Raw genomic sequence first — 19,554 nt, forward strand, 5'->3', positions numbered from 1 at the left:
CATTGTTGACTTGGTTGCATTTTAGCGGAATTCAGTAAGCAATTTATATTGTGCCCTGTCCAGTATGGTGTGATGTGCTGCAGCTGCCTTATCTTTTAAAGTACAGTGGTGCCTCGCAAGACGGAAAACTCGCTAGACGAAAGAGTTTTCCGTTTTGGAGGTGCTTCGCAAAACGAATCTCCTATGGGCTTGCTTCGCAAGACGACAATGTCTTGCGAGTTCCTGTTGGTTTTTTTTCCTCCCCCCCTTTTTCTAAGCCGCTAAACCGCTTATCAGCTGATCCGATCAGCAGATAAGCCTCTAATAGCGCTATTCCGCTGCTTCGCAAGACAAAAAAAACGCTAGACGAAGAGAATCACAGAACGGATTCTTTTCGTCTTGCGAGGCACCACTGTATTTATATCACAGAAGTCAGCTGTTTATGCAAAGCAATGGTAGATTATTATAAATGGCTAGCTGGGCAGAAAATCACCAGGTTAGCTATCACTTAGTGAAATGGATATGAACCACCCAGTTTGGAATTAATTTTATTGTGATCTTATTTTTGTTTGGTCCCTCCCATGACCTCTGTTCAAATACACAGTGTTCTAAACCCCACAAATAATTTGTGTGGCTCCTTCATCTGACAGTTTAAATGTTAACATGCATTTCTTCATTTTAGCATTAAAGTCTTCATCGATGGGTTATTTATGCAACTTCTACTCAAGATCCCCATTATCAACTCTTTTTGCTAAACTATTGTCTTACATAATCTCATTTTAAAGTTTCCAAACTAGTGCCATGATTCCAATAAGAGAGGCCTTATTTCAACTACTGAAATCACTGGGGAAAGGCCCATTAATTTTAAGGAGGCTATGTGCTTTTTGCAATGTCTCAGCTGATCCATCACATACATCTGCTGAATCTTTTCAGAATCTATGTCTTACTGTGTTTTATAAGTATGAAATATGAAATGTAGTCCTTTTTAAAAATTACTTAATCCACTGCAGTTTGCCACCATAAGTTCCTCTCATTACTAGTAACACTGTTCTTGTATAACTCACATTACTTGGGCACAACTCACAATACATTCAACAAGCATAAGAGTGGTATAAGGACAGGTGCAGTGCCCTTTCTTTTTAGGACACCCAATCATTTAGTCTACTGAGGTACATCATTCTGAAATGGGATGCCAAAGTTATTGGCTTTCCCCCCATGCAAGTCATCGCTGCTGGGTACAACATGATACTGATATATATCTTCTGCATTTTCTATTTAGTCACACTTCAGTCTTACATTACTATGCTAAAACCACAATAGTAACAACTGAAATACTGAACCATTAATGATTCAGCTTTACTCCTGTATAGAAGGTACCACATACTTTGTCAATTTAGTGGACGTCAGAGAGATACTGGCATATGGGTAATGCTGCCTACTTTGACTCTTTCAATATTGTCCTAACAAGTTTCTGAATCTGTTCTATCCTGATCTCTTAAACAAAAGAATAGAATTTAATCTCCCACCCTTTGCATATTTTACACACTAATATGTAAGTACTAAAAACATATTTTCAAGGTTTCCTGCTGCTCTGTCTGCAATATATCTCTGATTATAGAACATATTACCCTTTAGCAGAATTTTGGAATATTCTGTCAATTTTAGCTCTTATGAATAAGCAGCAATCAAATTGCTGCACCAAATGAATACAAAAAATGTGAAAGAAAATGATCATTTGTGCATACAAGGGATATTTTCAGCTACCTAGTTTACAAATACTCACATTTTAAACATACGTTTTCAATGGTAACTTTTGGAAAGGATTTCCTTCATATCGCCTTCAAACCATATATGCTGCAGGTCAGCCACCTCTTTGCAAAATTATCACATTACGAGGTTTGGATACTTTGTGCTATGGTGCAAATCTCTTTGCATGACTTTAAGGGTAAATATGAATCGTTTTAAAAATTGCCTTGAAGAGTGTGTGTCCAAGATTACGATAATTAGCAAAAAAGACCATAGTAACAAATAGATGTAAGGGTTTTCTCCTTGTAAACAGAACACTGGTAGTAAATCTGCATATGCAGCTCTTTTCAGCCATCAACAGTGGTACTTGCCATGTTCGTTTGCCTGTTCGAAAGTCATCTCTGACGCGCTTTCTTCTTTGCATTTTCACTATGCTTAGCCACTTCACAATTACATTCCAGAGGTAACGTGTAACTTCTCTTGATCGATTTTCCCATTTGTTCTTCCTTCAAATTTACTTAGTGGTTTTGCTGTTTTTATGTGGCTGAACAGTAGGAAAGCACATTACTTTGTTCTTCAGTAAAGAAAGAGAAATGCAGCTTCCATCAAACCGGCATCACATCAGAAACAGTTTCTTCTCCTGATGGTTGAGAGTTTGTACCTGTCTGTGATACTGGCACCACTACGGAGTCTTTGATTTCAGTGTTCTGATTGGAGGAATAATTTTTCTCCTCTAGTTTTTTGGCAGTGTCTGGACAGTTTTGAACAAATATCACTCGATTGTAAGCCTTAAGCCTCCGCCACAATTGAATGTAGACTTTACATTGCACGTACATGAAGACAAGGCCTCCCGTGAACCCAATGGCCACCACAACCAATTTTGTCCAAAATGGCCACTCCAGCACACCTTTCAGAGTTAAAAAGGGGGTGAAAGAGGTAGAGTTAATATTACCGTTTCATTTTCCCGCAGAGTTGCTATTTGCTTCTAAATTGCGCTTAGTGAAACCTCCTGACACATGGAGGCTGCAAAGGCTCCCCCTACCAACTCAGTTCCTAAGGCCTCTCGTGTTGAGCAGTGAAGCTCTGAAGTTTTCTTAATATTATGGTTTTATATATATGAGGGTTCCCAGTAATGAATTTGCCTGTACTGAACAGAAAGAATAATTATTTGCTCATGCATGCAAGCTAAACTTTCCTGACATTTATGTGAAAGGGTTCAATTCCATGAGATTAGATGGGGGAGAAGCTCTAGGCTGTCATGTCCTGCCTATGGAGTTCCCATAGGAATCTAGTTGGGTACTGTGAATAGGACACTGGATTAAATGGGTACCTTAGGGCTCTTTAAGTTTTAAACCGGATGTGGAAATCACTTGTTTGGGGGTCACCCCCTGTCGGATACCCACATTTGCAATTGACTTTTAGGTCCTTCAAGTCACTACTTTGGGCAGAGCATTTCTTTTTAACATTTATTTACAGAAAATCCTTTTACCCAGGAGATATTTCTTTTGAGTGAGTTAAGATTTGCTAGAAGAGAAATTGTTTCCTGCAGGATATAACTTTTAAAATGCTCTTATGCCGCTGAGATTAAGAATCTTGCCTATTTGAATGCCAAATGCATAATTTGCTACTGCATAATTTAAGCTTGCCGAGGGCAGTTTTACTGGGTGTATGAAAATGTTAAACACATCAGTAAAATATCATTTTTGTTTCATTTATTTTTTGCCTAGCAGGATCTCTTAAGCTTGAAAAAGAAAAATAAGGCATGCATATATACATTTTTAAATGGAAAAATGCAACGTTGGAAATTGTATTTCAGAGCAATCTTGGGCACAGTGATACTCAATGTGTTTGTTTCATGTAGATATACTCAGTTGCTTGTCTTTGGAATATCATGACACCCAGTGGCTAGCCTAAAGATAAGTCACTTTACGAAGTAGCCAGGGCTGCTTTGTAAAGTCAGAACGTCTTCTGAGAATAGATAAATCATGTTAACCATGCCAGCATATGCTTTATTTTAGAAACCTAGGAAGGGGCCTCAGATCATTTGTCCATCTAGCTCAGCGTTGTCTACACTGACACTTTGGGGGTTCAGACTGGAGACATTCTCAGCCCTATGTAGAGATGCTGGTCATTGAGCCTGGGCCCACCTGCATGCAGTGCAACCCCATTTTGAATAATTGCTCTCTTGCAGGGGTGGGGAGCAATGCAGAGCAATCAAACCCCTCTAGATGCTGGAATTCCCAGGAATTCAACAGGTTTTAAAACCTGTTGCCTAGAGCCTAAAGAGCTAGAAACCCGCTTCTTTTATGTAAAAGCCAAAGTTCTCAGAACACTGGAACTAGGGAAGTTGGGTGAATGCTCCCATTTGAACCTGTTGCTTTTGGTTCTGTGCGCTCACTCGCCTTTACAGTTTTGCTCTGTCTCCATTTCTAAAATCACACTACCTAAGAACATAAAGAAAGAAAATGATAAATACACTCACCATTGTCATTGCCTTGCTTAATTTCCTCAGCGGTCCGATCTATTAGTACATACAGTGACCAAACTACGCAGGTAATAGCAATAATGTGGAATGTGACCGAGCAGACAATCTTCCTCCTCTCACTTGTAGTCATCTGTAGTTTTTCCCACTGCAAATGGCAAACAGAAATGGTTGGGTTTGCAGGAGTTCTTATGTTACTAAACTCTCCCCGCCCCACTAAAATTAGCAATGAGGATGGCTGAATTTTGAAATCTCCTACTTGTTCTCTAAAATACAGGCATTCAGGGCTTCCTTAATTAAAGGGAAATAGCAAAATTAATAAAATAAGCTCAATTTTGGAGAAAACCCATGATGTATTTTATTCAGGCTTATCAAGGAAGGCACCCTTTCATTAGTTTTGTGAAGTGCTGAGCAACTGTTTAAAAGTTTCCCTGTTCCATTAAAGACTATGGTAACAGCTACCAGCAAAATAACATTCTGTATGTGCAGTTTGATTTTGAAGAGAGAATTCTGCCACTACAGGCACTCTTGAAATGGGAAAGTTTGTCTCCTTTTAAATTAGTACAGTTTTTATTGGGACAGAACCAGGCCCATGCTAGGCGAATCTGAAGTCTGTTGCATGTATTTAAAATGTCTTCTGGCAGGTATAGAGGCCTAATATACACAAGGAAACTAAATGGCCTCTAAGGAATTCTTGGGTAAGACACTCAACCCTGAATTCCATTGGAGTTTAGGGTGAATTCAGACATCATGCTAATCACATGGTTGGTTCCTGTCTGCTTTTAACAAGAAGTAAAAAATGGAAATTAAACGATACACTGAAAGAAAGCCTGAAAACTTAAGCAAAAAGCATTTTTCTTCTCTAGATCAAATGTGGATTTTTATCCTCATGCAAATCATGTTTTCCTCTTTCATAAGTAGATTAAAATGCTGAGCTGTTGAGGCTTTTCGACTTTTGAATATTACTTTTGTATCTTGTTAAAATATCTCAAGTGGTGGAGAAATGCAGTGCAATGCTGCCACCTTCCTGCTATACTTGTAGTACTACACGGCTGAAGTGCATGTTCCAAGCAACATTTTAATGTGTGCGCGCTACATTTCTTCCAAATTGACTCCAAATAGTTGAAAGGGCCAGAAGGGAAATAAAAAAGCAAACTTTGAGAAAGATGAAGAAACAAGGTGAGTTTTGCCTGCCAACCAAATTGCTTCCAGCTTCAAACAGAAGTTGCACACATTGTCATAAGCTGCTCATCTTAAAATTGCTTTTTGCAATATACAGTATTGTGATGTTTCCAGTGCAGTATTGCCACACTAAGTCAGAAATATTTCTATTTCTCTTATTTGTAACAAGTTACAAGTCTTTTAATACTACTTAAAATATTGCCAACACTGAACAATGATGTGTGCCCCTGCGCCCATGGCAAAAGAAAGGAAACTATGGCTGCTTAAGACAGAAGTGATTACGAGCTTTGACACCCAAGCAGAAAACAAGAGGCAGTAAGCAGAACCATCTACCCAAGATGGGCCAGTAAGGTGTTAGAGGTACTGTTAGATTAGAACTCTAGTATCAGATTAGCCACTATGTGAACATTTTTCGGCTGAAGAAGAGCAAAGGATGGGGATATACTTTATCGACTCCAACAGGATACCAAGTCAATTATGCACAGAAGCACAATACATTTATTTGGAGAATTTTTGGGGGAGTGGGCACAGCAGACGGCTTTCTTTAAAATATATGCAAGTGAACGATCAAAAATCATAAGAATGACTTACACTTTCATAATGCTCACTGCAACTAGCAAGTTCAAACTTGGAAAGAAAAATCAACTTAATGATGCTTTTGTTTGGCTTGCCTCCCACTTTTTCATATTTCTTGAGTTTTACATTTTAAAAAATAAAATAAAGGGATGAGCAGAAGTGGACATAGTGCTTTTTTTCTAAAAAATATATGTTTAGGGGTAGTCTCATTTTGATTCAAGAAAATCACCATTTTATAGTTCAGAATGGGGGAAAATACAGTAAATGTACGAAGATTCACAAAATGCTCAGGGGTATGCATACCCCTGTGCCCCCCCCCCCGAAAAAAAGCACTGGACATAGTAATGCATGCCCGTCCATCCCCCCATTTAGGGTATTTCTTTTACAATTTCATAGATATTATGCCACCTAATCGTTGGGCAACTTACCATATATCCTGCCTTTCCAAGGTGTCTATTAATAGTGTGTAAAGGAATGCAACCATTGAACAACTCAAAAATTTAACAGACAGATGTGAGACAGCATAGCTCTTGGGGAAGGGAAAATAGCTAAAGAGCCATGGGTGCAATGGAAGGAGCAATAGCATTGATAAAAGTACTAGAAAGAGGCAAATGGGGTAGAAGCTGGAAGCAGAAAATGCATATGCCTTCCCATAGTTATTTGACTGGCCACTTCAAAGACAGCTTGCTGAACTAGGTAGACAATTGGCCTGGTTCAGTTTGCTCTTCTTATGTTCCTAAAGAAAGTGCTAAAAAGCCACACCAACAGGGAACAAGCCAGGAAGAGAAGGAAGAATAGAGTAGGAACGTATTATACCAGGTCAAGACTTTGTCTATCTAGCCCAGGATTGTCTACTACTTGATTATTTTGACAATTTGTAATTTCAGGTGTATCTAAAGGGGTATACTAAAAAAACTCTGTACACTGAAGCTAGAAATTAGTTACAACTATAAAATCACAATTCAATTAAAATGCCTGCTACAATTTTTAAAAAAGGCATTCAGTAGGCACCAGAAGTTCCACAGGGAGAGGGCTGTCTGACCTCACCTTGAAGAGATTTCAGACAGAGCTATACCTGGACATGTCAAGGATTGAACCTGGTACCTTTTGCATGCAAAACAGATGCTCAGCCACTGAACTATGACCTGGTCACTGATGTCAGATTATTGTATTTTCTGTTGCAGAGAGTCAAAATGAAAATAAAAACATGGATTTTGCTGAATTAATTGCACCTAGTAGCACAATGTACAATGTACAATTGCACAATGTAGTAATCCAGACATTCCAAATTTCAATAGTGTTACATGGAAATGTTTAGACTAGAAGTGCAGCCTGTTAGACACTAGAGGGTAGCAAAGCTCTGTACAAAAGATGCTCCATATTCTCAATGATTTAAGCACAACCATGCATGTCTAGATTAATGTTAAAATATATTTCTTAGAATACTATATCTAGGCCTCCCCCCCTTTTTTGCAAACTACATAGGATTACAAAAACAGTGACTGAAAAACAATCTAATCAAAAATAGCATCTAAGAACTTCAATAGTATTTAAAGATAGCCACTAAATAAAACTGCCTAAAAATGGAAATTAAACGATACCACTGAAAGAAAACCTTCAATTTCAAAAACAACGTATATTTATAGACTGGTTGTTCCATCTGCCAATTTTATATTGTTTTCATTTTCAATTATCAGCTCTGTCATTAGACTAAAAGCAAAAAGGGAATTATATTGAACACCATATAGTTTTGACACTGCATTTCATTTTGGCTTGAGCCTTCTATAAAACATGAATCCAAACAGCTGCACCATCATTAAACAGAGTACATTTCCTATTATTTAGGCTTGATTTCCATAGTTGAAATTTAAAATTCCCATACTTTCAAACAGCTGGCGTTCTTGTTCAGTCATACATGTGCCCGTGATCAGATGGGGAAATGTTTGTGCAAAGCGGGTCATGCTCTGATTCTTGTGATCACACCAGCTGGGGAAAGTGAGGTACAGCCGAGAAAATGGCTGATGGATTTCTCAGTCTGCAATTTAATTTATGCCGTTTCCTGCCACAATTGTGGAACAGCACTTTTGAAATGAAGTGGAACCAGATCATGTGAAACAGCCCTAAAGATTCGGCCTCATTAGTTCTCTTCTGTACTATTTGTTGACACATTTCCACAGAATTGGGGCTTTGCTTTTCTCCCACACTGCTTTAAATACAGGATGCCATCCCAGAGACACTGCTTTTGCTTCAAGAGGATCAGCATCTCTAAACTTAACTACCGTATTTTTCGCTCTATAACACGCAGATTTTTTCTCCTAAAAAGGAAGGGGAAATGTCTGTGCGTGTTATGGAGCGAATGTGTGGTCCCTGGAGCCGAAAAATGAGGCAAAAATCAAACCGCGCTTCAGGGAGAAGGGAGCTCCATGAGACAGGAAGTGGCAGCTTTCCTGCATTCTGCCTCAGGGTCTTACTGCCCGCCCTCTCTGTTTCGTTACTGTGTTTGCTCAAACGGAACAAAGAGCAGGGAAAGCCCCTCCCCTCCAGGCAAGTAGAGAGGAAAGCAGAGCGTCCGTCCTTCTATCCTCTCCCTGCTCCGGAGGAACAATGTTTGTGAAGGGAAGAGAGATTACAGGTTCGGCTTAAAATTCTGATTTGACTTCCTGCTTTTTGTTTTTGGAGACACACAGCATTCAAATATGCTTTCTTCCATTTAAAAGGATGAAATCCTTAAACAGTGGCTGGCTTGTGTGGGTGGGTGGGGGGAAACTTTTGCCTTCCTTTCCTCACGTTATAGCCCTCCTGCATTCTTAGCCTTCTGTGTTTTTCCTTCCCTCCCCACTTAAAATGTGGTTACAAAGCATGGATCCACATGGATCCTCAGGATCTTTGCATTGGGTCAGCCAAAATTCCCCATCAGAGCACATAGCATGTCCATGACTACAGCCTGTCCCCCCCAAAAAAAATCACGCACCCACTGTTGCCTGGGGCTGCAATGGTGCAAAAACATGGTTACAAAGCATGGATCCACATGGATCCTCAGGATCTTTGCATTGGGTCAGCCAAAATTCACCATCAGAGCACATAGCATGTCCATGGCTACAGCCTGCCCCCCCCCAAAAAAAATCACGCACCCACTGTTGCCTGGGGCTGCAATGGTGCAAAAACGTGGTTACAAAGCATGGATCCACATGGATCCTCAGGATCTTTGCATTGGGTCAGCCAAAATTCACCATCAGAGCACATAGCATGTCCATGGCTACAGCCTGCCCCCCCCAAAAAAAATCACGCACCCACTGTTGCCTGGGGCTGCAATGGTGCAAAAACGTGGTTACAAAGCATGGATCCACAGGGATTCTCAGGATTTTTGCATTGGGTCACCCCAAATTCACCATCAGATCACATGTCTGTGGCCACAGCATGAAGCACAAAAATGATACGTCCACTGTTTCATTCAGAATATTTTTTCCCTTGTTTTCCTCCTCTAAAAACGATGTGCGTGTTATGGTCAGGTGCGTGTTATAGAGCGAAAAATACGGTAAGAACATCAGGAGAGCAACAGTGCAGTAGATTCCTCTAGCAAGTGATGAAAAACATTTTTAGTTTGCCTTGGGCAGTCAAGCTCACAGTGGTGGTCTGCATAAAATACATTCTTATATTTAGCTGCTGCAAAAGCTACTACAGTGTAGCAGCTAGGAGAGTTTTATTTATTTTCATTTATTGAGTTTATATACCACCCTTCTTCTGAGAATCACAGGGCAGTTTACATCTTTAAAACAGAAAATAAAAATACATGAAGTCTCCAAATCACTTGACTATACACCTGTTGCTGTTCTTTATTTATATAGTGCTCTCTTACCCAAAGGCTCCCAAAGCAGTCAACAAAATATTAAATAAATATAATAACCAAACAAATACAACATAAAACAGCAAAATCACTAAATAACCACCAATGCACCTAGGAGCAAGCCCATGCATAAACAATCACCCAAGGGAAACTGCCCTTAGCCTCATCACATCCCCCCTCCCAGCCAGGAATAATCTGGGTGGCCTTAGACAAGTCACTGTCTCACAGCCTTAGTTGGCAGCATGGTTATAACAGCCTCCTTTACAGGGTTGCTAAGGTTTGTAGAGAACGCTCTTAAAGCCCTTTGGGCACTTGGAAAAGTATAAATGCCAGGCATTGTTATCTTATTTGTGCATATTAAGCTTGCCAGACACTTGGTGGTGAGGCCTCTCGAGTGTTAGTTCTGCAGAAGATGCACTCCTTTAGAACAGGTTCTTTCACCCCAAGTCACTGCAAAGTGACTGTCCAAAGCAGCATTTTGCAGTAAACTAGCCCCACTCAAATATCCAGGGCATGCAGTGATAATCCAGTGAATCAGGAGCACTCACTCAGCCTGCCTTTATTGTCCTGCCTATGCTGGCTCCTCCCCAACACTATCCACATGTTTAAGAGCATGGCTGCATGGGCCAGGCTGCCAAGACATGTAAGCTCTCCCCATGAGTTAGAAACTTGAGCACTCAGGGTTCCAGCTCACAGGGACAGCCTACTCATATCATACAGAGCCAGTAGTATTTATACTGTGTCAGACCACTCACATTGTCTATTTTGACTGGCAAGCTCTCCAAGAGTTTTGCAGTCTTGCCACCTGAGATCCTTTTAAGTGGACATATCAGGGCTTAAACCTGTGGCTTACAGCCTGCGAAGTATTCACTCTATTAGACAGCTGTTTAAAACAATCATGTTTAGATTCATCAAGCAAGCTTCCCCAGAACCACAGAGGCATCCTCTTCCCTTTCAAAATACATTCTGAATTTGTGCAACAGCTCCCAGAAAAGCAGTTCAGCATAGGAATTTCTTCATCAATGTTGTATAGCAAGCCTCCTGCCTCACTCACATGATCTCCATCAAGGCCTCCCATAACCTCCAGCTAAATGAAAAGGTTTGGCTCACAGTAATTTACGTACTCCTATAATTTTGCATCTAATTACAAGCTTCCAAACCATATGCTATTTACATAGACAATTTTGTCATTTAGAGATGCAATCAGTCTGTGTGTGAGAGAGGGAGCGAGAGAATATAATTAAAAGTGCAAATGTAGAGACATTTCATAACTGTAGTACCCTAGAACTGCTTGCAACAGGGGAAAACATGCCTTTGTAGTGAGCTTCAAAAAGAATGAAGAGGATAAAGAAGGCTCCTCAGAGCACAAGAAATTCAGTAATCTGCTAGCAAAGGAGAAATGACAGCTCCAAGTCTAGGTCAGTTAGTGAATGCTAGTGCCATTGAAGCAACTTAGAGAACTGAGTGGTTCAAAGGGGACATTCTAGGAATGTAGTGCATGATCACATAGCAAAAGGGCAAAACATCACAGTGAGGAATGGCACCTGCATTTGTCACATTCCCAGGCTTCTTGTCTGGGAAATTTTAAGTCTGAGAAAATGTGTTAAGGACCCCTGGACGGTTAAGTCCAGTCAAAGGTGACTATGGGGTGTGGCGCTCATCTCAATTGTCAAGCTGAGGGAGCTAGTGTTTGTCCACAGAAAGCTTTCTGCATCATGTGGCCAACATGACTAAATTGCTTCTGGCACAACAGGACACCGTGACAAGTGCCAGAGCACATGGAAACCCCATTTACTTTCCTGCCATAGCAGTACCAACTTATCTACTTGCACTGGTATGCTTTTGAACTGCTAGGTTGGCAAAAGCTGGGACAGAGCAACAGGAGGTCACTCCACTGCGTGAATTTGAACCGCCAACCTTCTGATCAGCAAGCCCCAGAGGCCCAGTGGTTTAGATACAGCACCACCCAAGTCCCCAGACAAATAGCACAGAAGTCTGATATAGACTGTGGCCTGGTTCATGCATCATGCTAAAACAAGCCTCAGGTTAGCATGAACATGTGAGCTTTGGGATGAGTGCACAGCAGCTTTGCTCCTCCCTGCCCCCCCTTTATATAATTTTTTTAAATTGAAACTTCAAAATATAATAAAAATCAAACTAATCTAAATAAAAAGAAAGAAAAGAAGGAACAGAGAGGGGGGGTGAAGGAAGGAAACAACAAAAAATACAGAGCCCTCTGTCAGAGGTAGATCTTAACCCTTGTCCCACACAAATCGGGGTGGACCCTCCCAGCTCTCACCTGGGAACTTCCCTTTCTTCTCCCATCCCCCCCCCCGAATATCTTCCATTCCCTGCCTCTCATGCAGGGTCCTTCATCAGATACCCATCACCTTCCTGTCAGTATCCTCATTAACCCTGAACAAAGGACATTAAAACAAACAAGTTCATGTTGAGCAAAGCAGCTACAAGCTCCTCTCCGGGAGCCTGGTGTTCACACCAAGCTAAAATTTGGCTGTGTGCATGAGGCCTGAGAAATTCACCAATGACTTGTTAGCAGGCTTGTAACAGTGCCGATTCCCCGCTGTAGAGATGTGCTGGATTTGTTCTTCCCAACATGTGATCATTGGCAATTGCTTCTCACAGCCCTATAACTGAAGACACAAAAATCGAAACTGTTCCGACTTACTGGTCACATTTTCTACATATAAGGAAATGGATATAATTAACTTCCAATCTATATACCTGCCAACATTTCACAGATGCACAGTTGTGGTTCTTTGTTAAGTCCAACTTTCTTAATCATTGTGTTATGTATTTTCTCCATGGAAAGAGAAGGCCACTATATTTGTAATTAGATTTCCTCGGGTGCCATTAAATACACTCAAGGTAGCAGGAAAAGCACAGAACCTTTGCAGAAAGCTTTGCAGAGAGTGACATGCAGCCTCTTTCTCCATGAATTCAGAATGCAAGCCAAAAATATATCAGGTAAATTATGAGAAGCAAGGCTTTCATTACATTTTTCTACTGGTGTGACCTACATTCTGTAGGTGCATGCTATTCCCTTCCATGATTTGTAAACCTCTTTCTTGGTGGCAAACAGATCACCTCTACTTGTGTAGGTTCTGAGAGAGGCATGCTATCCCACACACGGTGGGGCCGACTGCAGACAGAGAGCCTTTATGGCAGAGCACAGTGTGAACCAGCCTGCCCCTAAAACAGATCTGTGACCTATTTTTTTGGTTCAAATGTGTGCCATGGAAAGCCTGCACTGTAAAAACTAGTGGGCATGATCATTTATATACAAATTGGCAATAGCTGTCTGTTTATTGCTAAAAAAAATTAAAAGGCTGTATCAGGAGGACTTGTTTCCTCAAGGCATCACAACCAGATTTAAATGCTGTAGAATTAGTTTAACTTTAAAAGCCTTAATATACACACCTTCCCCTGAGACTCTAGCTGTTCTCCATAACAACATGATAGCCAATAAAGAAAAGGGAAATATTGTGCATAGCGGTTAAGTATTTGACCTTATGTATTACCAGGAAAGACAGTGATTTAAGGTGGGCCATGTCTGAGGCACAGTTTACTAGTGGAAAGAAAACACTGAAGCTGGTTGCCTTGACAACGTGCCGCAGCGGTGCTGAAAATTAAAGGAAACATAGGCCTCTCTGTCATGGGAAAGGCTTGCAAAGCATCCACCAAATTAGGTTAAAGGAAAACTAATCCTACAGCAAATCAGTGTTACCTGTCCTAAGCAATATCAGCCATCACTTTTTATCATGATCCTTGTTATAAAACTGATGGGAAATCAGAGTGATTTATATAAGCTAACGGTAATAGGCAGAGCCACAACAACAACAATACGTTATGGTGTTGAGAGCTCAAAAGTTTCTGATTTCTCCCAGGAAATTGTGCAGGTCACTAGAGGTTCTTTGTGGAACCTACAGTGCTGAGGGAAAAGGAGAGAATTCAAAGAGGGACTAGTTTAATTTCTCAGCAGCATCTCCCATAGCTCTCCCTGCAGGGAATACTGCTTTCAAGAGCCAATACTGCACGGCATGGTTTTAAATAATGAGAGTAAATAAGAAAGATCAAAGTGAAGCTATGTTTTAAAACAAGACATCAATATCATTCAACAGCCTAGTTACTTTGTAGCTCACAGTACCCAAAGCCTAATTTTCTCTGTAAGCACTGGATTCTGAAGCAGACTCACCAATATATCCGTGCATTCCTGTTTTATTTGCTACTTAAATATATTACTGACTTCAGGGCATTAATTGAATCCCGTTTCAAACAAAGCATGCTATCAAGCTATTTGAACCAAGGAGCCAGATATTTCAAATATCTTTGACAGAATCCTTTGATTGAAAGTATGTTGTTGTTATTGTTGTTGTATGCCTTTCGGCAGGAAAAAAAATTAAAAGCCCCATTGATTTCAGCAGGACTTACTGCTATGTAATGGACTGCAGCTCCAGAATGAAAAGTAACTCTTGGCATAACACTACATACCTGTATAGGTAATATAATGTTCCTAATTGGTTAACTGTGGTTAAACAAAAAGAATTATGGACTACCTCCTCACCACCATTGCTCTTCCAGAAAACCAGTTCCTCCACCGTACCCATGTGTAGTTAACTGCTTCCAATGCAGTCACATAGGTGGAACTAACTAGAGTTTCTATTTGGCTTCAGATCTGAAATAGCTTTCATTGGTTTTAGATAAGCTAAAGGGGAAACATTTGGCTAGCCTTAACCATGATTAATGTTGTCAATATGATTAAGCATAATTAGGCCCAGTTGGAGGAATTCCCCAAAGCTGAATTGGTTAAGATCTGCCCAGTCAGTAAGCTGGTATCGTCAGGGCTGGCCCTCTCGTCAGCTAAGTTGAGTCTCTTGTCTTGAGAGGATGGCAAATTGATGCCCCCAATGCGTTCACTACTGCCTCCCGCTGCCTGCAGGGCTACCAAGCACCATGGCTTGCTTTCTCATGCTGTCTTCCAGGCTGTCTTGCCCCTGGTCGGTTGTCAAGTGGCTGGTGACAGCTGCCTAGGACTTCAGGAATGCCAACACCAGTTTGCCACTGCAACAAATTGGTGGTGGACCTCCTAATGTGCTCTCTGGGTTACAACATTTGCATTGACCTATTGTGGGCAAAGCTGCCCAGAGAGTGCCTGTTTAAAGTTTACTACTACTACTACTACTACTTACTACTACTGTGAAACTTTAAACAGTATTTGCTGTTGCAGCCTGCCAACAAAGATTCTGAGATCACCTTACCCTCAATGCCATGCTTTGGGAACAGACTCTTTTGTAGAGAGAAATATTGTGGATTGAGATGGCCCTGGATGGAAGCAAAAACAACTCAAAGACCCAAGAGTTCAGAGAGATGAAGCACCTTCTCTAGGAGGAAAGCTAATGTGCTTGGGCCTTTTTACTCTAGAAAAATATGATTGGGGAGGGGGCATTCTCAAGATTTATAAAATTATGAATGGTATGGGGAAATGGATAGGGAGGACTTTTTCCCCACCAACATTCTCAGTAGCCTGCCTGCCTCTAAGGTTTGGAAGGAATGTGGAGTTCTATGCATATGCCAATGTATGTGCCTTGAATTCTACCCCACATGGCAGAAAGGTTGTGCTGGATAATCTCCAGGTGGCACAAGGCGTAACTATGCTGGTAAAGTACCTTCCCAAACAGGTTTTAGGAGCAAACCTGTATGACCCAGTGGGTATAACTGAAAAGTGGTATTTCTAATTAATGTCTGACCCTAAAATATAAGCTAAAACATTGGGTGTAACTGTTAACTGGGAGAAAAATGCTTGCTCATGTAAGTCAGCTTTAAAAGCTATTGCGGATTTGGGGTTGTTTTTTGTCTATGAATCAGCTGCCTGTGAATTCAGGAAGTCTGATACTGTTGCATTGCACTGCCCCCTAGAAATGAACCAGAAAGCCCTTGCAGACATGTACACTGCCATTCCTAAATTTCTAAATCTATGGGTCATCATTCAAAGGAAAGAAATATGCTCGTATTCACCCCTCCCGAAAGACTAAGAAAAATGGGAACAATGTGTTTCAAAAGAAATATAAACCTCGAGACCAAATGTCTATAAATAAACAAAACCAAAGAATTAAATAGGCAAAGTATTTTGAAAAGTAGTCATAGCAAAAAGCTTTGGGGAAATCTCTGTTTGGAGATACATTACTGTGTTTATGTACATTTTAATTCTGTCATCCATTCCATATGGATCACAGTAGTATGTTGATTGCCTTTATATTTTTATCATGTTTCACGCTTCAGATACCAGATTAAATATACATCCGGTTCTCAGTTCTTTTTTAAAAGGGGGAAATAGTTTATCTCAGGAGTGCAGAGATATCCCGTGATGAAAGGAGGTCAACAAAAAACAACACTAAAACAAATGAATTGTATACTTTAGAATCTCTGCACTGCATTGCAAATCTACTTTCTAGTTTTCAAATACAGAATGGGAAAGCAAATTAAACTACTTTAAAGCTATTAATAATGGTAATAAACATGGGAGAGGGGAAGATGATAATATACAGCAAGCATTTTCCTCTATAACCTTGCTCTTCCACTGCTGTCATCAGTGCTTGCTCAAAAGTACCCCTCTGCTTTTTGAAATGTGATTGGTAGGGACATGAAACAAAGGTTTTCCAGCTGTGTGACTCCCTATCTAAGATGGGCCAACTGGCCTTCTCTTTACTGGTGTTTGGTGTATTGTTATGAACTTTTGTTTTGCTGTGTCTTTGGATTGATTTGATTTCATGGAATTGTAGAGTTGGAAGGGACCCTGAGGATTATCTAGTCCAATCCGCCTGCAATGAATTAATACACAGCTGTCCCATATGGGGATCAAACTTGCAACCTTGGCATTATCAACACCATGTTCTAACCAACTGAGCTATGCTGCAAGGGTGACAACCAGCCTTTTGGCCACACACCATATTGAATGAAACATAAATTTCACATTTGATCAAAACTGTACACTAAATGTAAATTTAAAGTTAGCATTTGATGAGTACATCTGATCAACATACAGTGGTGCCTCGCAAGATGAAATTAATCCGTTCCGCGAGTCTCTTCGTCTAGCGGTTTTTTTGTCTTGCGAAGCAACCCTATTAGCAGCTTAGTGGATTAGCGCTATTAGTGGTTTAGCGGCTATTAAAGGTTTAGCGGATTAGCGGCTAAAGGGCTATTAGCGGATTAGCGGCTTAGAAAAAGGGGGGAGCGGAAAAAATCAGGACACTCGCAAGACGTTTTCGTCTTGCAAAGCAAGCCCATAGGGAAAATCGTCTTGCGAAGCAGCTCAAAAACGGAAAACCCTTTCGTCTAGCGGGTTTTCCGTCTTGCGAGGCATTCGTCTTGTGGGGCACCACTGTATATGAATTTGAAAGCCTAATGCTTCATAGAATTGCAGAACTACAAAGTTGGAAGGTACCACAGAGGCCCATCTAGAGCAACCCACTGCAGTGCAGGAATCCTGCCCACAGCTGTCCCTGGGTGGCCTCAAACCAATGACCTTCTGGTTAACAGTCAGGTGTGCTGACCCATTGCAGTTCTTCAAAGGCCTCCTTTCTTATTTCTCTTTCAACCCCACTGAACCCTAAGGTATGCACAAAACATCAAGTTTGAAAACAATGAAACAAATAAATATAAAATCTATTAAATAATAGAACAGAAACGTAGACTCCTAAAATCACAGAGCAGCAGGTTCACAATGCTGGTTCACTACAGCTGCTTTTAAGACTTATCCAGACCCAGCTCCATTTCATAGTTATTAAGGACAGATTTACCTGATGTCTTCAGCTTTGTTGAAATTAAATGAGATAGGCATGTATTGTTGGATTGAAACATAAAAGCTTGGAATTTACGTTTTCCCCCCACCCATCAATCATGCTAAAATAAGTTCCTTTTAATGGCAAGCCTGTATGTGTTGTAACTAGAAAAGCAGACGGTATGATAATAATCTGAGCTTAGATTCAATATAATTAACAGTTATAAGAGAGCAGCACTGGGAGTGTTACAAGGATGTTATAATAAAGCCCATCACAGCAGAAACAAACTTCAGTAATTTGGGCACAAGAAATAGGATGTGCAGCATTTCAGCTTTCATTTTCTGCTGCACACCTAGAATGTTTCTATACAGCCCCAGACACTGAACTTTCATGCAGAACTGATCTTTTTGGAAAGATATAGCTTTCCCCACTTTAAAACAGGAAATATTTTTAGGCCTCAAGGCTGAAAAATAAAATGATCCTACCTGTAACACCAGGGAAATGTGACCCTGACAAAGTGCTTTTGAAATTAATAAAATTAATTTTAAAAGTGTGTTTTTGGAGGATTGTCCCAATGACCCTGTTCCAGAAACAGTTATCCTTGCCAAACACAGAGACCTCGTTGATTTCAGCTGTATTGAGATGTGACCAACTGTGGCCAATGCCTTCTGAAGAATACATTTTCAAGAAGTAAAGAGGCATTTGGGTTTTGCAGTGATCTCTAAGTTTTGGACTTGGAGTACAGAGGTATCAAGCAGTTAATTAAAACCTTTCAACTATGAGTAGCTCCCCCCACCCCAAATTAAAATCCACACAAAAGGTACAATATAATTATGTTATTGTGCGCATGGCAGGGTCTTTTCAGGGTACAATTCAGGTGCCAGGCTCTTCCTTCCAGAGAGAGAGGGAAGAGAAAACGGCAGATGAATTTTGAAGGTTGGCTACTATTCCACTATAGAACGAAATTATGATCCCAATTACAATCTGAATTTGTAATGAATTGTGGCTCTTTCAAAGTTGACTATGTCTGGGTCTGATGGTAAAGAGCAAAAATTGTTTCTCTACTGTAGCACTTAATACTGTTAAGTTGATGCTCAGAATAGTAAATAAAACTTCATAGGCTTCATAGACACTTATTAGAAACTGAGTTCAAATCACGGCAGCTTCACATCTTCTAGCACCAAATATTTATCGTGCAAGGATTTGTTTCGGATTCTACTGTTTGATTCATATTCAGTTTCAGATTTGATTCAGTTTCTACTGTTGAAGAAATATCTCTTCCAGAAGGGAGCTTGAAGTATGACTAGCTGGCCAAAAATGCAGAGCAAAGCGCAGGGAAACAGTGAACAAATGTGCAAAAATTATTGTCACCAAACCAGTCAGTGAAAATTTAATCAACAATTGCAAGGGGTGAAGAGTGAGAGGAGCCTGTAATGACTTAGATAAAACTTAAATTGTCTGTATTAAATCCTACCATTAGTTGCATACATGTCACAAATTCCAAGAATTCACCTTCCTTCCTTTACTAATGTCAAAAGTAAAAAGGGACTTAGCCACAGTCAGTTATGACCATTACTTTCTGGCACTCTTATATTAAATAATAACAATAACATACTAATTTTCATCACCAGCATAAAGCTTTTGGGACTGAGGGGTGGTGGTGGTGGTGGTGGTGGTGGTGGTGGTGGTGGTGTGTGTGTGTGTGTGTGTGTGTGTGTGTGTGTGTGTGTGTTAGTAATCTGTAGCACCACAGCAAACTCTTTCTTTTCAGACAATGTTTGGATTGGGCCAAGAATGTGATTCTGCAAGTCACTTATCAACTTCAGGTCCCCTTTTGAAACAAATGGATAGAGATCTTTTAGGGAACCAAAATAAAAGGAAGCAAGAAGAGGAACAGGGAAGTGTGCTCCCTGGTGCAGAAAAATGTGGTTATAGGATTATGCTACATG

The 19,554-nt window shown here is 40.4% G+C and overlaps 1 protein-coding gene across 6 annotated transcripts in view; it reads right to left on the reverse strand.

Annotated features, from left to right (window-relative positions):
* Positions 1 to 486: 486 nt before the first annotated feature.
* The window catches only part of MARCHF1 (membrane associated ring-CH-type finger 1), a 121,583-nt gene continuing 102,515 nt past the window's right edge, over positions 487 to 19,554 (reverse strand). For all 6 annotated transcript variants that reach the window (XM_082237239.1, XM_082237236.1, XM_082237237.1 and 3 more), the window contains 2 exons: positions 4,208 to 4,355; positions 487 to 2,632 (listed from right to left, as the gene is read on the reverse strand). In XM_082237239.1, the coding sequence (XP_082093365.1) occupies positions 2,331 to 2,632; positions 4,208 to 4,355 (450 nt within the window). In that variant the 3' untranslated portion in view covers positions 487 to 2,330. The remainder of the gene's footprint in view (positions 2,633 to 4,207; positions 4,356 to 19,554) is intronic.

The sequence above is a fragment of the Podarcis vaucheri genome, assembly GCF_965113315.1.
Source record: "Podarcis vaucheri genome assembly, chromosome: 9".
In the NCBI taxonomy this organism is placed as follows: domain Eukaryota; kingdom Metazoa; phylum Chordata; class Lepidosauria; order Squamata; family Lacertidae; genus Podarcis; species Podarcis vaucheri.